Source organism: Apteryx rowi, unplaced genomic scaffold, assembly GCF_003343035.1.
Source record: "Apteryx rowi isolate R43461 unplaced genomic scaffold, aptRow1 scaffold_443, whole genome shotgun sequence".
Lineage (NCBI taxonomy): Eukaryota > Metazoa > Chordata > Aves > Apterygiformes > Apterygidae > Apteryx > Apteryx rowi.
The window spans coordinates 585,223-605,388 of record NW_020450698.1 but is presented as its reverse complement, the minus strand read 5'-3'; the positions used below and the strand labels follow the sequence as shown (position 1 = coordinate 605,388).

Genomic DNA, 20,166 nt, shown 5'->3' with positions numbered 1-20,166 from the left:
CCCCCCAGTACCCACCCCGGGAGCGAGGCCGCGGCTCCCCGCGTCGCTCCGCCTGCGGCATCGTGCGGGGCCAGTGCTGGGCCCGGGCGGTGAAGCAGGCCCCGTCCTTCCCCTCCCGGGGCACCGAGCCCTGCTCGAGCGGGGGTGGGCCGCGGCCAGCGGTGTTCGTAGCGCAGCCCTGGCCTGCAGCGGGTGTCACGGCGCTTGACAGGGCTCGCCACTTAAAAACAGAGCTTTTCTGTTTGCTTTTTTCTTTTTCTTTTTTTCTTTTTTCTTCCTCCTGAAGGTTTAAAGAATGGCCAAGTTTGTGACACCCGTGATCCAGGACAACCCCTCTGGCTGGGGCCCTTGTGCTGTGCCCGAGCAGTTCAGGGATATGCCATATCAGCCCTTCAGTAAAGGAGACCGCCTGGGAAAGGTATTAAAATCATGCCATAATGTGGAGCCAGGGAAGGTGGCAGCCTCTGTGTTAACCTGCTGAACGATCCCTGTATTCCTTCTTACATCTCACCTGTGCATCGTATTGATGTTTTGTTTTTAGAACTTCTTTACTAATTACTGTTATTGTTCTTGAAACATTCTTTGTAGTGCATCCTAATTAGCACAGTTGTGAACTATTAGTAAGGCTGGCAAGCAGAGGTGGGAGCTGAAAGGATTAATTCTGGAGCATAGAACCATATTTGCTTTTGCTGCTTGAAGTCCTGCATATGTAAAATCAGAGTAGCAGGGAATGTCATGTTGCTACTCACTTATTTTGACTGTTTGTTTGTCCTTAGGTTGCAGACTGGACAGGAGCCACATATCAGGATAAGAGATATACAAGTATGTGATGTCTGGTGACTGCTCCAGTCATTTGTTTTGTGCAAAGTTTACTTCAAATGTCGTTCCTGCTCTCGTGTTTCATACCAGCTCTAGTGGTTATCTACATACCTCAGCAAGAGCTGCTTATATTCAAAAGTGTGCCTCGCCCTTGGGAGAGCTCCATAGGGCTCTCCCTGTCCTTAGGGTTTACTCCTGATTTTGTACTACCTCATGATGAGTGCTTTTCTTGGAGATTTGGAGGGAGAGGAAACTGTGGTGGTGTAAGGCAGACAGTCCCAACTCATGCATCAGACTTGGGGGAAGGCAGTTGGAGGGGTTTGTTCCCCCATCCCCTGATCTTTTCCTGGAAGCTTGGTAGCAAGATGCTGTGTTTTATTTTCAGACAAGTACTCTTCACAGTTTGGTGGAGGAAGCCAATATGCATATTTTCATGAGGAGGATGAGACTAGCTTCCAGTTGGTGGATACGGCACGAACACAGAAAACCGCATACCAGAGGAATCGTATGCGATTTGCACAGGTAACACCTGTTTTCTGAAACTCCCGAAGGAGAGCTTGAGTGGTAGACAATAATTTTTATAACTGAAATGTCTTTTTTTTTTTTTTCCTCCTTCCCCTGTCCCCTTTTCACAGAGGAACCTTCGGAGAGACAAGGACCGTCGGAACATGCTGCAGTTCAGTATGCAGACGCTGCCAAAGAGTGCCAAGCAGAAGGAGAGGTGAGTGCCTCAGATATGAATATACTGTACTTGTACAAAGTGTGTCAACAAGCTTTTGATAAATTGGTTAAGTTACTGCGATAGAAACCACTAGAGCTAACAGTCACCAAAGAAGAACTTCAAGATACTTTCAAGTCCAGTGTTTTGCTGAAGTCACTTGTAGTTATAAGCATGGGTTTCAAACAGCTACTTAAGAATTTAGGAGAGTTTCTAAATCCAGTTCAGAAAATGACTACGGTAATTTAAAATGGAATATACCCTTTTTGGAAGCTGTATTGTAGTCTTCAGAGGAGAAAATATTTAAAGAACTGCTCAAAGTAAAGAGCAGAGCTTGTAATGCTTCAGGCATTTTGATCAACAGCAAATGTTTCAGTGGCTTGGTGCCTAAAGGCATTGTTCCTTTGGTAAATTGGAAATGTAGGAGTGGTTGTGGCATCTAGGAATCTAGAACTTGTCTTGATGGCTTTTCACATACTTGCCTTTTTAGAGACCGTTTGCGTCTACAGAAGAAGTTTCAGAAACAGTTTGGAGTGAGGCAGAAATGGGACCAAAAATCACAGGTAAACTAGCTTTCTGACCCCTATGATTGTTTAGCTTTCTGTCTGCTTTCATGAGGCAACTTCTCTTTCACAAATCCTGATGTGCTGTGTCTCTGTCTCTTTGTCTGTCTACCCTCTCGCTGCACAGCAGAAGCCTCGTGACTCCTCTGTTGAAGTTCGCAGTGACTGGGAGGTGAAGGAAGAGATGGACTTCCCTCGACTGATGAAGATGCGCTACCTGGAGGTGTCAGAGCCACAGGACATGTGAGTTTCAGAAACAGCTGGGTGCTTGCTTCCTGACCTGACTGGATTTTGGAAAGTAGCAGGGCAAGGGCCTCCTGGCCCATGCCCGGTGTTCCCACTGAAGTCACAAAAGCAGGAGTGTTAATGGAAAGCCTGACGGGCACCTCAATCCTGTGGTATTTATGGGTGATGTTATTTGTTGTATGGGGGTATCAATATTGCCTTGTCATATCTTTGCAGAGAGTGCTGTGGAGCCTTGGAATACTATGATAAAGCCTTTGACCGCATTACAACAAGGAATGAGAAGCTACTGAGGAGCATTAAGCGCATCTTCCATACTGTCACTACTACTGATGACCCAGTTATCCGAAAGGTGTGTTTACCATTTTGCACACTCCAGTAGTATGTTTCTCACTGCATGCTGTTAAAGGCCTGTTGTCACAGTTGGACCAAATTTAAGGGTCTGCAAGTAGAGACATGTCTCTGAGTAAGAAAAGAGATGGGCAGAAAAACTGCAGATCTCTATGCTTACAGGAAAGAGCTTTAGCTGGTAACCATTAGTTTTCTTAGATCCAAAGCAGAGATAGATTAATGCAAAATTAGGAATATTGGCCAAGGAAAAGCTATAATTCTGGAAAGGTAGGCAGACTAGTACTTGAGCCATACTGGAAGAGAAACATCCAGGTTAGAGGTCTGGTTCTTGAAGTTTCTGCTCTTGGAGAAGACAGAAGTTTGGAGATTTCTCCTTACAACACTACCAGCAATGAGGAACTTTTCTCAGCCAGCTCACTTCTTGTAATACCTTCCTTTTACCTTGTTGCAGCAGGAGTCAACCTGGGTTGCTAGGCAGTTCTTCATGCTTTGTCTAGTAATCTGCTTCTGAGAGTGGGGGAAGAAATTCGGTCTGGTTTGCTAACACTACTGAATTTGGTTGGAAAGGGAAAGGATGTATGTTCACATTGCTGAAACACACTTTTCTCCTCCTTCCCTTTCTGTAGCTGGCAAAGACCCAAGGAAATGTGTTTGCCACAGATGCCATCCTGGCCACACTGATGAGTTGCACTCGCTCTGTGTATTCCTGGGACATCATTGTCCAGAGAGTTGGATCCAAGCTCTTCTTTGACAAGAGGGACAATTCTGATTTTGGTGAGCTTATTTTATTTATTTATTTTTGAATTTATTCTATGTCTCAGTGTCCAGGTTATAGTTGGAACAGTGTGACTGCTGCAGTACAGTTACTAGCTGTGAAGGGTAACTTCAACATTGATCTGTTTCAGCATGGGGCTAGAAGCTCCTTGAAGGAGTCATAGTTACTCTTCTGGTATAACCACTTGTGACTTGTTCTTTTCTCAGACCTACTGACAGTGAGTGAAACAGCTAATGAACCACCACAGGAAGAGGGCAACTCATTTAATTCTCCACGCAACCTTGCCATGGAGGCTACCTACATCAACCATAACTTCTCCCAACAGTGTCTGAGGATGGTACGGTCAAACAGCCCTGGGTAGTAGGGTCTGTGTTTTGGAGAGTCTCAAGGAGAGATTTTATTAAGGATTTATTAATACAGTTTGTTCAGCACAAAAACATTTTATTTGACAAAGATACTTCACACTAATATTGTTTGAGTTTTGAAAGAGGTGGGATGGGTCAGCAGTGTGCTTTTTATAGAAAATTTTTCACTTTATTTCACAAATGGGAAATTCCACTCCCATTGGTGAAGCAGGCAGGCTTCTGAGTATGCATAGCAAAGCTGAAGTGCCAATGGAAATAATGCTTATAGCTAAGTGGCTAAGGTGGAGAAGAGGTTTCTTATTAGCTGTCTTAATTTTCTAAGCTCTTTCTATGTAAAAGAGATTCGTTATTCTTGCTGTAAGAGAGCATTTGTCTTATAGAGGTAGTTCCTTTGTTTTTTTCCTGATGTGCCCTTCTTTTTTTTCCTCTGCAGGGAAAGGAAAAATACAAGTTTCCCAACCCAAACCCCTTTGTGGAGGATGACATGGATAAAAATGAAGTAGCCTCTGTTGCGTACAGGTACATTGCTCTATCTCTGATGCCTAGGTTTGGCAAGGGTGCAGGCTATTGGTGTGATTTGCAAGCAAAACTTGTCAGTAGTAGTGCTGTAGCTTTACTGTGAGAGGGATGCCTGGACTTCCTCACAGTGGACAGATGGAGGGTGAAAGAACTTTGCTGAGTACTTGCATAGCTCTAAAAGAGGGCAAGGGTCAGGAATAACCAACTGGAGTGTTTGTTTGCAGATACCGAAGGTGGAAGCTGGGAGATGATATAGATCTCATTGTCCGCTGTGAACACGATGGAGTGATGACGGGAGCTAATGGAGAGGTGTCATTCATCAACATCAAAACACTGAACGAATGGGATTCCAGGGTGAGGAAGAACAAGATCCCAAAGCTAGCTCTTACTGCTTCACTGCTGCCTGACATACCAGGTATAGCAGGCAAGATGAGACAAACATCTGATGGTGTCCCCTTGGTTATTACGTTCCATCAAAGGAACGTAACTTTGGTGGACAAGCAGTGCTGGTAGTCTCTCCCCCAGAAACAAGGTAGCTGGTTGGAACCCTCTTCTGTTCCTGTGTTTTTTGCAATAGCAAGTCTGTTCAAATGCTTCCCTCGTGAACTCTTCCCTCTCAGATTTTTCCCTTCCTAACTAGTTCTATGTCTGTTGGCCATACATGCTGTTCTCATTTCTCCCTTTCCCCTGTGCAAGGGATTTAAGTTACTGTCTGGATTCTCTTGTTATGCTGTCAAAGGGTAGACAAAAAACTTTCCTGCATCATGTCAAGATGGCTGAAGAGATGACTGATTCTGGCTTGTTAGACTGACCCTGGTTTTGATTTTCCTCTCAGTATTGCAATGGAGTAGACTGGCGCCAGAAGCTTGATTCTCAGAGAGGAGCCGTGATTGCCACAGAGTTGAAAAACAACAGCTACAAATTAGCCCGTTGGACATGTTGTGCGCTGCTGGCTGGATCAGAATATCTTAAACTCGGGTAAGACAGGATTTTAACAACAAACATCTTTTGGGTGCGTTTTCCATTGTTTTAACACAGTATTTGTCAAACCATTTGTAGAATGTGAGCAATTGTAGAACTGCCTCACATTTGGAGTGTGCAGAGAGAGCCTGCAGTGAGTGTTGTCAGTGGTGACCCTGGCCTTTGTGTAAGCTGCTTCCCCTCAGCATCTGATTGATGTGCCACCCATTGTGAGTGACCTTGAGAGACCTCACACAAGTGAGAGGCAGGCGGCCTGTGCAGTTCTTGACAACTTCTTCACTTCTGAGATTGCCAACAAGGGAAATAAATCCAAAGACTGTGCTACCTGTCAGGAATTTGATTGAGATCCTTAGTGCATCATTACTGAGAAATTGAGCTGTGGCAGTACCTCCCTTCCACCAATTTTGAACTGTCAGCTTAGAATCAGTGAGTCTGTGTCCCATTATTGATGGCCTGAATGAGCTGCTTTGTGTGCTAGCTTCTTCCAGGCATGCAGTTTCCCAGGTGTCTCAGTCAGAGTAGATTTTCTGTGGTTCCTTTGCACAGCACCAGCACAGAGCAGATGTGAGTGCCTTAGCTAGGACTCATTGGTAGATATCAAAACAGATGAAGTGGCTGCTGCACTGTTTATTTTGCCTCTGTTGAAGTGTTACCAGATTGTTACTGCAATACATGTTTTTTTTATATACATTTATTTATTTATTTTTGGTTGGGGCTAGTGAGAAGCATTTGCTAATTCAATTCTGGTGGCTCTGCAGTTCTTCTGGATTCCATCCTTGTGATATGGGACTGATTCAGTTGCATCTGTTGAGTCCAAACTCCCTGCTAATCATGCTACTGCAAAATTTTTATTTGTGGAACTAATTCTTCTGTCTTCTGATCTGAGGTAGTGGAAGGATTTCAGGTACATTACTGACAGACGTGGAAACAGCTTGTAGCCAGGAGATCCTGTCAGGTTTCAGTATTGCAGTGTAAGGATGGTTCTTGCTGCTCAACGCAGAAATAATCACACTGCTTCTCTTGGTGGTGTTCTTACATTGGATGGGCTGAGTCTCCTAATATTCCTTTGCTTTCTTGTCCTGCTAGGTATGTATCTCGTTACCATGTGAAGGACTCTGCCCGACATGTGATCCTGGGCACGCAGCAGTTCAAGCCAAATGAGTTTGCCAGCCAGATTAATCTGAGTATAGAGAATGCCTGGGGCATCCTGCGATGTGTCATTGACATCTGCATGAAACTAGATGAGGGAAAGTACCTCATCCTCAAAGACCCCAACAAGCAAGTGATCCGTATCTACAGCTTGCCTGATGGCACCTTCAGCTCTGATGAAGATGAGGAAGATGAAGAGGAAGAGGAGGAAGAGGAAGGTTTGTAGTGTGCTTGATAGTTACTTTCCAGTGATTTGACTGATCTGGATGAAAAGGGTAATATAAGGTTAAAATTAGATCTAAGGATTAGATCTGACTAGTATAATGAATGTCCTCAGGGCCACACATCTGTCAAGTTAGTGATGGAGATGATGTATGTTAATGACATTCAGAAAATACTAAAGTGGAAGGACCAAGAAGGTAAGTAAAAAGAGCTGAGAGTTAGTACAGATGTTGTGCCTCTGTRTGGGTACTAAGGACTGTTTTTGTTTTGTTTTTTTTCTTTCTTTCTTTTAAGGGGGTGGGGAGAAGGGACAGGTCCAGAGCACTGACTAGGAAAATGGAACTTGCCAAGGAGTGCTTCTTTAAATGTTGCCAGGATTTGATGTGTGGTGCTCATTAATTTCAGTCAGTAGTGGATGCTGACTGCTGCTGACATCAGGATATTTTTTACTACAGTTCTAGAAATGGGAATGAATACCAAAAAAAAAGCATTAAAAATGTGCTACTACTTACCATGAGTGAGACAATTCAATGAATGTTTCTTTTAAGTGAATATCAAGAAGTTGGGGGATCCCTAGTCTGAAAGCCTGAGAGTTTGGGAGGAGAAGTCCTAATGTCTAACTGGACAGCTGCTATCTTGCCCTTTGTCTAAAACAATTTATGATGCCTGGTATATGCAGTTTAGGTGCTTTCTGTTCACTGTGGGAAGCCATTTGGCTTGGAACTCTTGCTCCTGTGATGTGGAAAAATACCTTACTTTTTTGTGTGTGTGTGTGTGTGTGTGTGTGTGCGCACTGTAAAGTTAGGCTAGCTATTCCTTTTTATTATGGAAATTTTAAAGTTGCTGCATAATTTGCTCAAGAATGTAAATTGCCTAACTCCAAATTACATGTATGTGGCCTTGACTAATAAACAGCTTTGCACTGGCTGAGGAGGCCAGGCAAGTTGAGGGGGGATGACTTGCCTTTAAATGTCTGACTTCTCTTTTTGTTCTTGTTCTCTGTGGCATTTTCTTGAGCAAAGGAAGAGGGTGAGAGGGAGAGGTGTTTTTTCTCTTCTCTCCCAGCTGCACTTGTTCCATTATTGTTCTTCTTCTCTTTTTCAGAGGAAGAGAGCTGAACCCTGTGGTTGGATAATGGGGGTTGCAATGTGACCCAGACAGTCATCCCTCTCCTGTGCTGTTGATGGGTGGGATCATGGGTCAATCTTTGCACCATGCTGTTCTGGAGATCTGGAAGGAAAAAAAAAAGAAAAAAGAAAAACAGAATAAAGTTACTTTGTTCTGTTAAAATGTGTTCTGTGTTCTATGATGAAATTTACTGTGAAAGAATGAAAGGAACATAATGGGAAATTTTGGAGTGAAAATAACCATGTGGAACAAAAAGAGAAATTATATGAACTGAATGGCTGGCTTTATGTGTATTGTCTGGCAGCTGTGCTGTCCCTTTTCCCACATACTCCCTTGCAGTAAAGAAGGGGGAGTTAAGGATTTTTTTCTTCCTCTCATTTTTTGAAGGGCAATCTTGTTGCTGAAGCTGGAGCCAGCACAAGCCGCCCTTCGTACCTGTGCATGCCAAAATCTGGGGCTTCTTCCCTCGAGGTGCTTCCCGCTGCGGGTGCCGCTGGAGGGGAGGGGGAGGGCTCCTGGCCCTTTAAGTGCCCCCGCTCTGGACACGTGATACGCGTGCGGCGGCGCCACGCAGCCGGCGGTGGGAAGCGGCTGCGGCGTCATGTGACCCGGCTGGGAGGGGGGCGGGGCCGTTATGCGAGGGGCGCAGCACTCGTCCGGCTGCTGGCGGGGCGTGCGCCTCCCGCGGAGGGCGGGCGGGCGTTCTGACCACCTCTCGCTCGTTGGTGGCGTACGCTCTGCCCGGTGGAGGAGGACCGGAGCGGCCGGAACTCTATGGTGCAGGTGTGGTTGCTGATGGGACCGGCCTGATCGATTCGCGGCGGCCCGGCGCGCCAGGTGCGTCACTACATCACGTGCGGCGCTCGCGGGCGCCGGCCACGCCCCTGTCTCTATTGGGCGGAGGTGGGGGGGGGGTCGTTGGGGCCAAGCCCTGTTCCCATTGGCTGGGGAGGGAGGGCAATGTGCGTTCTCCCCCAATGGGAAGGGGTGGAGAGCACAGGGGGCCCCTCCTCCCTATTGGCGGGCCAGCTAGTGCCTTCTTTTCCCATTGGCTGACAGGGAGTGGGGGAAATGAGGAGCTTGCACCCCATTAGCTGGAGACAGCTGCTCCCTCTTTCCCGTTGGCTGCAGTGAAGCAAGGGGGCTAAGGAGGGGCTTCACCCACTGACTCCAGCATTCACACTCCATTTGCTGTTGGCTGGGGCAGCAGGGGGCTCAGTGTGCCCATTGGCTGGAAGACCCAGGCTCCTTTTAGCCATTGGCTGACATGGAATTGGGGGGCAGGAGAGGGGGGGTGGGGTCATCATGCAACACCACTCATTGGTTGGGGCAGCCAGGCCCATTTCCCATTGGTTGGCAGGGAGAAGGGGGTTGTGGTGTGGTGCCACCCATTGGCTGGAGAATCCAGACCCTCTTTGCCATTGGCTGGCAGGGAGAGGGGCCAGGCCCTGCTCCTGGTGCCCTGGGGCCTTGCCTCCTCCCATCAGCAGTGCTCTCCTGGTGGGGCAAGGCTGTGAGGGCAGCGGTGCCCCTGGAATGGGAATGGGAATGGGAATGGGGATGGGGATGGGGATGGGGCCAGGCACTGCCAGTCACATGCCAGGTGCTGCTGGGACCCTGCGCAGGGGGAGCTGGGTGCTGGAGCAGTTCCTGCCCCCAGTGACTCGCCTCTGGGGTTTTCTCCAACAGAGCTGGCTTTGCCATTCCCGCCATGGCCCGGGCAGTTTGGGGGACGCTCCTGAGGCTCACCTTGTGCACAGGCGCTGTCTGCACCACTGCTTTTCTCTACCACGACTACTGCGTCATCGGGGCTGGCCCGTCAGGCTTGCAGATAGCCTATTTCCTCCAGCAAGCCGGCAGGGACTACGTAGTCTTCGAGCGCAGCCACGCTCCCGGCAGCTTCTTCACCCTGTATCCTCGCCATCGCAAGCTCATCAGCATCAATAAGCAATATACGGGCAAATCCAACAGCGAGTTCAACCTTCGCCACGACTGGAACTCGCTCCTCAGCCACGACCACCGGCTGCTTTTCCGACACTACTCCCACGACTTCTTCCCCGACGCCGACACGATGGTGCGCTATCTGGAAGACTTTGCTTCCCTGCTGAAGCTGCAGGTCCAGTACAACACGGCCATTGTCCACGTCACGCTAGACAGAGATCAGCAGGCCTGGAACGGCCACTACTTCATCCTGATGGACCAGAACAGACAGAACTACAAATGCAGGTAACGGGCAAACTGAGGACTATCTGTACAGCTCTCCACGAGTGTATTTAGAGTCACAGAATCACAGAATCAATTAGGTTGGAAAAAAACCCGTAAAGGTCATTTTGTTCTCTTGCTCAAAGCAGGGCCAACTACATCAGGTTGCTCAGAGCCTTGTCCAGTCAAGGTTTGAATATCTCCAAGGATGGAGATTTCATAGCCTTTCAGAGCTGTACAAAGGTTTATCTGCCATCCTGGCAAAAAAATTTTGCAATGATCAGTGGGGCAGATGGGTAAAAAAACTGCTCCTGGGAAAGTGTTGCCTTTCATGAGCAATAAGGAGCTGTCAGAGGAGAAGTCTGCATTGCTGAACTGCAGCTGGTTCGGTCTGTGGTAGCACCTCGCATTCCACAGCTCACAGACCTGTCTCGCTGCCTGTGGTTTTCACCACCAAAATTTCCATGCCGTATATGTAAGCTTGAAATCGCTTCTTCTATCACAAGATACTTGCTTTCAGTGAAAAAATAACTCAGCTGTACTCGCCTTAGCCACTACTGCCTTTATTACAAACTTGTGTCACAGAATCACACAGAATCACAGAATGGCTGAGGTTGGAAAGGACCTCTGGAGATTGTCTGAGTCCAACCCCCCCTGCACAAGCAGGGTCACCTAGAGCATGTTGCACAGGATCATATCCAGGCGGTTTTTGAATATTTCCAGAGAAGGAGACTCCACAGCCTCTCTGGGCTCTGTAGCCCTCACAGTAAAATGTGTCAATCAGTACAGTGACAGCCCACCTCAGTTAACCCACATGTGTTTAAAAAAATCAGTATTTAAAATATGCCCCAGCAAGCTCAAGCTCTTTGGTAGCATGGAACGAGCAGGAGAGACAGAAGGGAATCAGGGAAAAGGGGGGCTGTTGTGAAAGAGGGAGCAGACTATGAGAAAACACAGTCGAGGTTACTTGCAGGACAGATCTCTGAATTACCCTTCCTCTTGTCATACTCCGCACATGCATATCCTGTACTGCTACTGAATTACATTGTTATAAATAATCTAGAAGCATATGGAGCTTCTATGTGAGCTCACATATTCCATATGTGAGCATATGGAATATATTTCTCAATTCTTGTGAGAATCTCAGATCTAGAACAGCAGGTCATGCTGGCTGTCACTTGGAGGTACACTGGCTGGCAAGCATGGAAGGACAGACATGTAATATGGGACTCCACACATCATGAATGAGTTACTCTCAGGAGCTGTATGAACGAGGCTGGAACAGTAGACAGTGCTGCTAGCCTGAGCTGATATTTCCTTCTATGTCATAAAAATTCCCCTAAAATTTACATAGAAGTTCCTACAGTGAGATATTAAAAAGATTACCATACTTTTAGTGTTAGTGATTAGTATTAATTCTGATAACATATATTTTATGAGTAGTACTTAAGTTTTAAAATACTGAAACCATTTTCTATCCTACTTTAAAATTACTTGTGTTCCACTACTAAAAGGCAATGCAAATTTTAAATCGAAGTAATTTTTTATGCAGCATATAATCAACCTATGAAACATGTTGGTATTGTAATATATATTGTCCGTGAGTATGTATGAGCAATACATGCACATTTACAAACAACTAAGGGAGACTTAGGAAAAGAGTGGAGATTATATGCGCAGCCTATGCATGGACTTTTGCTAAAATTACATTACTAGTCTTCATTGGCTTAGTGATAGGGAAAATAGGAGTAGGTCATTAACTGAAGCTGGGGAGAGGTTTCTGTCCAAACCAGAGCACCAATTGCACTAAGCAGCTGATTCACTGTGGCTGGAGGTGGCACATTACAATGGTCTTTTGCAATGGGAGGAGGGAGGAGTGATGAGATGGAAAGATGGTCTGATTCCTGTATGCCCTAATGCTATCTGTGGTTTTGCAGCTCTTTGTTGGTAGCCACTGGTACGTGGGTCCCCAACGTGGTAAACTTTCCTGGCTCAGAATATGTAGAGGGTTATGAGACTGTGTCCATCAATCCAGAGGATTTTGCTGGCCAAACTGTGCTGATCCTGGGCCGAGGGAACTCTGCCTTTGAGACAGCAGAGAACATTCTGGGCGTCACTAATTTTATCCACATGGTGAGCCGATCCCGTGTTCGTCTCTCTTGGGCCACCCACTACGTTGGAGACCTGAGGTAGGAAACTGTTCTTCCTCTTTTTAATGCAGCTGGAGTATTAACAAAGGAGAATCACTTCTTGCCCAGGAGACTAGTTGGACTGGCACACCAGGCACTGTGGTTCTGGGTGTCACTAAGGAAACACGAGGCCTTTTATGTTTAGGTCCTTGGTTTAGTACCAGTCCAGGTTTGCAGGTGCTGCACATAGGAACTTTCTGAGAGCTCTTCACTGGTCTGTGTGAAACACAGAGATGTTCCCGCAGAAGTGTATCATAAAAAGTGCTAGCTCCCAAGTTGTTCCTTTGCAAGGGCAGCACAGTGATCAGGGTACAAGTCTGGGGTCAGCAGATCCACATCTGGCTACTTGCTCTGCCACAGACTTCCTAGGTGACGGTGAGCACACTACTTAGGCTCTCTGTGCTTCTCTGCCCCATCTTTCAGATGAAGCTAATAGCATTCCTGCACCTTGCAGGAATGCTGTGAAAATTAATGCATTAATGACTGTTCAAGAATGGGGCCAGATAAGAGGTTGGGCTCCCCTTTTATTTCTGCTAGGTGCACAGGGGACGACCCTGATGAGTTACAGGAGTGGTGCCTAGCACTGCCTGTCCGCGTATGTTACCAGCGCTGTTCCCATTAGCCCTGAGGCACTAGGGATAACTTTTACACTGAAGAGGAGTGTGGGATCCTGGGTAAACTTGTCCAGTCTCCAGGAGCTGGGATGAACCCTGGATCCCACCTCTTCTCCCTTCTTGTAGCGCTTCTTACATTCCCCTTCATTCGTAGAGCAATTAACAATGGCCTGCTGGATACATACCAGCTGAAATCTCTTGATGGGCTTTTGGAGGGCGACCTAGAAGATCTGGCTATTGTCAAGGACAAGAAAGGGAAGTTGCACATCACGCTCCGGTTCTACCTGGAGAACAGGAACACCAGCGCAGGCATTGACTCCATCACCCTCCCGCAGGACGAACTGGATAATTTTGCCACCCGTGCACCTTATGACCGTGTCATTCGCTGTCTGGGCTGGAAATTTGACTTCTCTATATACAACAGGTGAGGAAAAAACAGTATCTACAGGGAAGGAGGTATCTATAGCAATAGACTATGAAAGGCCCTACCAGAGAGGAATGGGAAGGGCAGGCAGGGTGCTCATGGTTCCTATCCTGGCAGTACTACCTGGTCCCCCATGTGCTCTGAGTCACCTGGTGCTGCACAGTCCTTTGTTCACCCTGCAGCTACGTCCATGTCCCAGTGGGAACATGTGTGCCTCTGTCCTCTGACAGACAGGCTGTAGGACTGAGCAAATGGTGTTGTTGGGACTTGGCTCATACAGAAAAGGCTTGTGCCTTTAGAACTGAAGATCTTGACTCCCCAGATCACATGGAAGTGGTTAGCTGTTTTTTGAATGAGGATGGTATGGATGCGGATCAGTACAAAAGGTTTTGTCTGCTTTTTGTCCCTGACGATGCACTCTTCACTCCATCTTAGTTTGTCTCCTACAGCTGAAAATGCTATTGCTAGTTCTGCTAGTTCTGCTAGTTCTGCTCTCTTCTAAAATTCACTGTCAGTGGCTAAGACTGTAATTTGATCTTGTCCAGAACTATCTTGAAATGAGCACACTTGGCTTCTGGAAGATACGTGTTGACTTCAAGTGCTAGGGAAAGTAATAAATCCCACTGAACCCAGTGGAGACATGAAGTTCTGTACACATCTTTCAAAGTGACTACAGTTTAACTTGTGTCTCATCAGAAATGATTTATTTTTCTATCCCTCTCCCTCCTGACAGCCTGCTTTTCTCTTTTGCACATTAGATCCCTTAGACTGATGCCAGGAAAAGGGAATAAAAAGAAGTATCCTCAGATCAAACCCAGTTATGAGTCTAGAGGCACTCGGGGGCTCTTTGTTCTTGGCACTGCTAGCCACTCTGTTGACTTTAGAAAATCTGCTGGGGGCTTCATCCATGGATTCCGGTATACAAGTGAGTAATGGGGTGTACAGAAAGGGCAGAGATTGGGGTTCAGCTCTAGACTTCAAAGGAAAAATTCATGGCTTACTGCTGGAAAGAGATCGCCCTTAATCTGGTGCTAGCAGCGAGAATAATAACACACAGCCAAGTTACAGCTGCATAGCAAGGTCTGAAGTGGAGGAGAGGCCATGGAAGTGATTTGGGGTCATATCTGAAGTCTTTAGTTGTCTGTCTTTGTTTTGTCTTGCGTCTCTCTTGCCCATTGTCTCCTATTTATGTAACATAATACATTTCTGTCAGCCAGATGCTCTGCCTCGTGACATGCTGTGGGTGAGAGGTCTGTTCTGTGGAGTTAAAACCTAGCAGCTTGGGCAGTAGAGAGAATTTGTGTGTTTGTGTGTATGTGCCCATCCTTTTCATTAAAGGGCTGCCCAGAAGTAATGAAATATCGATGAAGACCCCTCTCCCCCTTCCCAACCACTTAGTATTGCCTCAGCTTTCTGAGGGCCTCTCTACTACAATTAGCAGTGATCTGAGTGTGAGATTCTGAGCACAGCTGAACTGTGAAGCTTATTTATTGTGTCCTGCCAGTATCTGTGTGTGTCACAGTGGAGTGATCAGGTTTCTTAAAAGTGTAAGCCTGGATTTTTAAATAAGATGCCTTTGTTTCTCTCAATGTCTTAGCTCGTGCAGTCCACCACCTATTGGAAAACCGTCACCACAGTGTCCCCTGGCCATCCACAGTCTACCCTATTACACAGCTGACCAATTCCATCATCAAGCGGGTGAATGAGGCCTCAGGCCTCTACCAGATGTTCAGTGTCCTGGCTGACATCATACTGCTGAGAGAGTGAGTAAGTGAGTAATTATTCCCAGCACTGCACTCCATCATTTAATTCCTTTTCTTTACCATTATTTCCCACGGTGCCACATACAAATTGTTCCATTGCTGTCTAGGGACATCAGCATCATGTCGGTAGCCACCTCAAACCCTGTACCACTGCCCCAACTGATGTCGCCAAATCCCATTCTGCCAATTACTTCCCTCTCCTAAATGACTGAAATGGTCCAGAACTTCCTGCTAGGCTCAGAGGTGTAGTACCCTTTCACTGTCCCCAGGGAAAAGCTTTCCCTAAGCTGTGCTAATGTAGAGAGATATCTGGGAAATGGTCTGGGAATATAATGGAGTCTTGTAATAGTATATGCAGCTTTTGTAAGAGCTGCATCAAGTCCAGCACAGGTCTGTAATGACAAAAAATCATTATCATCTGATGGCTTTTTGGCCCTAGCCTCTGTCAGCTGAGGGAGTGCTGGATCACAGTTAGTTTTTCTCAGTCTTACAGACAGAAAAGTCTCACAGGTGTGGTTGCAACTCTTAGGAATGCTACAGCATTTGAATACCTCGAAGAATACCCAGTTGGAGTCCTGGCTGAGCTGGAAGCACAGACAGGGAGAAAAGCTCCCAGTGGACTGTTTGTCATCATTATGGAGTACGGGAGAAATTTCTCTGGGGCCGATAAAGACGTCTTCTACTACAACCGAGCTGTAGGGGAGGCACAGCATGCCTGGCAGTCCAACTTTCTGCACCCTGTTATTTACTATTACAAATGCCTCCCAACAGGTAAGTTCTCCAGCCTCTGTTTGCTAATTATCTGATATGAGCAAAATCAAGAGGGCTGAAGATACTTCAGGGCCAAAGAGGGGGTACGCAAATGCATTGCACACCTTCCTTCTCCACTTTCTTCATGTCCATCCTCTGTGACATCACTGCATGAGCTAAAGAAAAAGCTGGAAAATGGTAAGAAGTTCCCATCAGTCATACAGAAATGGAGTAGTAGGACTAGAGACCTCACATTTGAGAAGAGAGACAAACAAGGGTGCTGGGAACTTCTCCATACCCCAAAAGACTCCAGAGTCATGAGGCAGTGATGAACATTACTTCCATTTGCCTGGCACCCTGCAAAGCATGTGTATTACAGAGTCCTGGCAGTCATGGCTGGGGTGTTCAGTGTCATTGCCAAAAGGAAGCTGCTCTCTGTGGCCTGCCCAGGTCTGAGGGGTCATGTAGTGATGGAGGCAGCCAAAGGCAAGAGTTTGAAGATGAATGTTACCTCCAGCAAACAAACACACTCAGAATAAACTTCCTGGGGCAATGAGTGTGCTGAAACTTCATCTTCAGAAACATAGGGTCAGGCTCTGACCTGACTTGCTCAGAGAGCAGTGTGATGAGTAGTAGCATTAAAGCTTACACACAGTTCAGCTTGACTGGCAGTCCCTAACCAGAGGGAACCAGGCTGAAGGTACAAAACTGAAATGACAGGAAGTGCTGCAGTCAGGGAGGGATAAGGGCCAGCTGTAGAGTGGCAGGGCTGTTCAGAACGGAACTAGCAAAGGGTATTGCAAATGAAAGTAAGGTAGGGATTAGAAGGCTAAGACAAAAGCTGGAACAGCTGTCATTGCTGCTTTCCTCTCCCCAAGCCTTTTTTAATGCCATTTTGATTCTGAGAGATTCCTTTAATGTTCTCTTGGCAGAGCAGGAGATGAGACTTCGCCCCCCCAACTGGTCTCTTCCCCGCCCAGATGCCATCCATCACATTGTGGAGGATTTTCTGACAGACTGGACGGCCCCGAATGCTCACATCCTGCCACTGAGACGTTTTCTGGAGAACTGCCTCGGCACTGACCTGCGCAATTTCTTTGCAGGTAATTTGAGCAATGAGTGGAGGTGGCAGCAGGAAGAGGAGGGATGCGAGGGATGTGCAACAGGAGCAATCTCTGCTGCAAATAGCTGAGATCTCTCTGTGATGAGCTAGTGATCTCCCAGTCAGTCCCACCTCTTTGGTGTGCTCCCCAGACAGTGAGAAGTGCTGGTGTGTGTGTATGTTCCCAAATAGCTTGTGCTCTTGGTCACCACCAGAAAGAAAGCGACTGCCTGCAGCACACCCTGTTTTAGGGAAAGCTATATGAGGTTCAATTCAATCCCTTTTCTAGCTGCAGTTTTACCTCCTCTTCCATTACCTGAATGTTCCTTTGTGCTGTCGGGTACCAGTTCTGTTTTCACATATTGCTGATGGGATTGTTTTCATGCTGCTGAGTGGGAGTGGGAGTGCTGGGATATTATGCTGGAGAACTGCTCTGGGAACCTAATGCAGGAATCCCATTTGGCACCCAGAGGGAAGCAATTTTGGGCTACCAAGAAGATGACAAAGGGCTAAAAACTCAAATCCAGCTCCTTTTTCTCTCAAAGTGCAGGCTAGAGATGCCATCCTACATCTCTCAAGCTCTGCAGTATCAAGTTGGTTACTCTGCTGCCATCCAGGGCAGGGTGCCAGGTGGGAGACTCCTGTCACCTTCCCTGATCCTCCCTCCCTTTTGTTCTGAATGCATTCTCAAGCATTCATAGGAATTGTTCTCTATAGGGTATCTCTGCTGAGTCTGATTTTTGGTCCTTCCTCCTACAGAATCCTGTTTCCTGTTTGCCTTCACCCGTCAGAAGCTGCCCCCCTTCTGTCAGCAGGGATATGTAAGAATGCAAGGGCTTGTGGGGAGCAAGAGACTCCAGCGCCATGCAGTAGATGCTGGCCTGCTGGAGGATTACACTGGTGAAGACCTTACAGGTGACAGACTCCTTGGCAGCCCTGAGGGGTCACAGGACCAGTTGCTAAGAGATCACGCAATGCCAGTTCCTCCGCTGCAGCATCTTGTTAATGCCAAGGATGAACTTTAACCTTTCTCACTCCACACTGAAATCCATAGGTGCTGTTGTGACAATATTGTAACAGAGATCCACAGCAGGACTCTTCCCTTTTCCATGTACCTTTTTCATGCCCATCCCTTCCATTGATCGTGAATTGCCAAAGACCTGCTAAGATCTTGCTGTTACAAAGAGGACCAACGTGCTCTGGAGGATAAGTCAGGAGCTGAAATCCAGTGATGCTGAGACTTCTGCTTTGTACTTGCAGAGTTCAAAGTTGCCTGAAGACAGTGTTTGTTTTTATCTCGCAGACCAATATCTGCAGCAATGGCCAAGTGTTCAAGAAGAGAGTGCAAGAATGCTCAGAAAACTTAAAATGTCATGTTCCTCTTCTGAGGTGACATGCTTACATTCTGCGGTAGGCCGTTGCAGACTCTCTGATTACTGGATACTGTATGCCATGCGTACTTGAAGATTTGCTTGTGTGCTGAATCCAGAAGCAGTACTCTAGGCAAACTTCACAAGCAAGATTTTTCCAGCATTTGAATGAGGGCAGTTGTGCAGCTTGAGTGGAGAGAGATGGTATTTTTTAGTTAGAGTGTAGGAAGGATAATTTGTCATTTCCCAGAGAGGACTGCAAGGTACCTTTCCCTCCACAGAGGACAAGCAGCTTGCCTAGAATGCCTAGGACATAGTGAGAGTTGTACTGAGATTGGCCCTGCTGTCCAAACATTTCTCTTCTCCCACACCAAACAACCTGAAGTGATAGCGCCTGTGTTTTATAAAGCATGATCAATATTTCTCCTGTTTGCACTATGTCCCATCAAGAAAGTTTCAGGTGGGTTTTGATGTCATTAAAAAGCTCATCCTCTATTACTTTTTTTCCCCTCCAGTCACCTTGAGCTCTTACAAGTGTTGACTGGTAAGTTGTCTGCACTTTATTGCTCCCTCTTTGTCAGCCATATGTACCTGTCTGTCACTCCCTGGTGATTCTTCCCAAGGCCTTGCAGTTGTAAACCAAGAGCAGTTTTGAGCTCAACCTTACAATGTCCCTGTGATTTCTAGGAATAGAGGAGGGGCAAGAGGGAATAGGCTCTTACCCCACACACACATGCTCCAACCCCTTAGCACATAAAAGAATACCCCTTTGCGCTTGTGCTTCCTTATACCCTAGACTGGGCAGAGGCTATACCTTAATGTACCTAAAATTCACGATTCTTCAAATTTGGCTGCTGTTTCTGTGAAACCCCAGTTCATATACCTCTTCTGCTTCATGTTTGGAGAGGCTGGGGAACAGAGGTGAGTGACATGACAAAGGGGTTCTTGCTCCTATTTTGGAGTACTGGACCATGCTGGTGATGCTACTGCTACCAAGAGATCTTATGTGTTGGTATGCAGCTCTTAGCATGCTGGTAAGAAAAAATATCATGTTCTCAGTTGGTGTAGATCAGCGTCACTCCACAGACTTTACATTCCATTACTACAGCTCCAAGGCTGCCCCAGGGAATGGCTCTCACGGCCTCTAGCTGTTCAGCTGGTGCTGCTATTTGCTGCATCTTTAGCACCATGGGCTTTCTATCTGGGGATCATCCAGGAGAGGACAAGAGCCTGTGACTGAATCAGGTTGACTGGCTGTCACCTAGAGCCTGTTTCATTCCCTGTATGTGCTGACATCAAGAGCAGCCCACTTGTACATACACACACACACCTTCTCAAAATGTTTTCTCTTCCATCCTCAAATTCCCGCAAGAGATCTGAAGACTGTAAATTCACAGTATATGTGTTGCCTTAGATTGTGATTCTGCTTAGAAAGCGACTGTCTAAAAAACGGCACCCACTTACTCTTCCAGTGTGCCCCGTGTATGTCTCCCAGGGTTGAAGCTGGTGAGTTCAGTGTTGGAGGTCCTGCTCCACTCACTTCTGTAGTGCCAGTGGATCCCCGGGAGCAGGGACGCGAGTCCTTCTGATTCGTGCATAGTTGATGAAACCTCACAGTTCCCATTTGTTCCTGGTGATCCCGACACCTGTCGGAGCTCACGGGCAGGAGCGGTGGCTCCATACTGCATTGTACTGAATGGCCATTCTGGTTACAGATGTCACAGAGGAGCAATAAACAACGCCATTTTATAGTCACTTGTCGGAGCAGGATTGCACTTGAATACTGGTGCCCCGTTTCATTCGATTGTATGTCATGTTGAAGTGAATTACTGCCTGTAGTATTTCGTTGTATTACAAATATGTTTTGTATGGTTATATTCTTCCAATGAAGTTTAAAAAAATGTTTAAAAAGTCAGCAG

General features: G+C 46.7%; 2 protein-coding genes across 5 annotated transcripts; both read left to right on the top strand.

The window, feature by feature from the left end:
• Positions 1–203: 203 nt before the first annotated feature.
• EIF3D (eukaryotic translation initiation factor 3 subunit D) lies at positions 204–7,995 on the top strand. 3 transcript variants are annotated; one of them, XM_026076947.1, is made up of 15 exons: positions 204–418; positions 777–822; positions 1,205–1,341; positions 1,455–1,540; positions 2,028–2,100; positions 2,231–2,343; positions 2,563–2,695; positions 3,321–3,468; positions 3,676–3,806; positions 4,268–4,353; positions 4,578–4,707; positions 5,189–5,331; positions 6,421–6,701; positions 6,821–6,902; positions 7,810–7,995. In XM_026076947.1, the coding sequence occupies exons 1-14, from the start codon at positions 296–298 to the stop codon at positions 6,862–6,864; spliced, it is 1,674 nt and encodes a 557-aa protein (XP_025932732.1). In that variant the 5' UTR covers positions 204–295; the 3' UTR covers positions 6,865–6,902; positions 7,810–7,995. The 3 variants fall into 3 exon arrangements, with proteins under 3 accessions (XP_025932732.1, XP_025932731.1, XP_025932733.1); XM_026076946.1 differs by having other exon boundaries at positions 2,228–2,343; XM_026076948.1 differs by lacking the exon at positions 6,821–6,902 and having other exon boundaries at positions 215–418; positions 2,228–2,343; positions 7,810–7,953.
• Positions 7,996–8,476: 481 nt separating this feature from the next.
• On the top strand, positions 8,477–20,002 carry FOXRED2 (FAD dependent oxidoreductase domain containing 2). 2 transcript variants are annotated; one of them, XM_026076944.1, is made up of 10 exons: positions 8,477–8,670; positions 9,523–10,059; positions 11,973–12,224; positions 12,993–13,262; positions 14,021–14,187; positions 14,860–15,025; positions 15,555–15,796; positions 16,708–16,878; positions 17,423–17,507; positions 17,637–17,874. In XM_026076944.1, exons 2-10 carry the CDS (start codon positions 9,545–9,547, stop codon positions 17,779–17,781), a joined length of 2,013 nt encoding a protein of 670 aa, XP_025932729.1. In that variant the 5' UTR covers positions 8,477–8,670; positions 9,523–9,544; the 3' UTR covers positions 17,782–17,874. The 2 variants fall into 2 exon arrangements, with proteins under 2 accessions (XP_025932729.1, XP_025932728.1); XM_026076943.1 differs by lacking the exon at positions 17,423–17,507 and having other exon boundaries at positions 17,637–20,002.
• The last annotated feature ends 164 nt before the right edge of the window (positions 20,003–20,166 follow it).

What these genes read in the sequence shown, in the direction of transcription:
- FOXRED2 (XM_026076943.1), top strand. Translation starts at nt 9,545, where the DNA reads ATGGCCCGGGCAGTTTGGGGGACGCTCCTGAGGCTCACCTTGTGCACA. An exon ending in TTACAAATGCCTCCCAACAG is followed by an intron (nt 15,797 to 16,707) that starts GTAAGTTCTCCA and finishes TTCTCTTGGCAG; the next exon opens with AGCAGGAGATGAGACTTCGC. An exon ending in CCTGCGCAATTTCTTTGCAG is followed by an intron (nt 16,879 to 17,636) that starts GTAATTTGAGCA and finishes TTCCTCCTACAG; the next exon opens with AATCCTGTTTCCTGTTTGCC.
- EIF3D (XM_026076946.1), top strand. Translation starts at nt 296, where the DNA reads ATGGCCAAGTTTGTGACACCCGTGATCCAGGACAACCCCTCTGGCTGG. An exon ending in AATGGGACCAAAAATCACAG is followed by an intron (nt 2,101 to 2,227) that starts GTAAACTAGCTT and finishes CTCGCTGCACAG; the next exon opens with CAGAAGCCTCGTGACTCCTC. An exon ending in GGAAGAGGAGGAAGAGGAAG is followed by an intron (nt 6,702 to 6,820) that starts GTTTGTAGTGTG and finishes GAATGTCCTCAG; the next exon opens with GGCCACACATCTGTCAAGTT.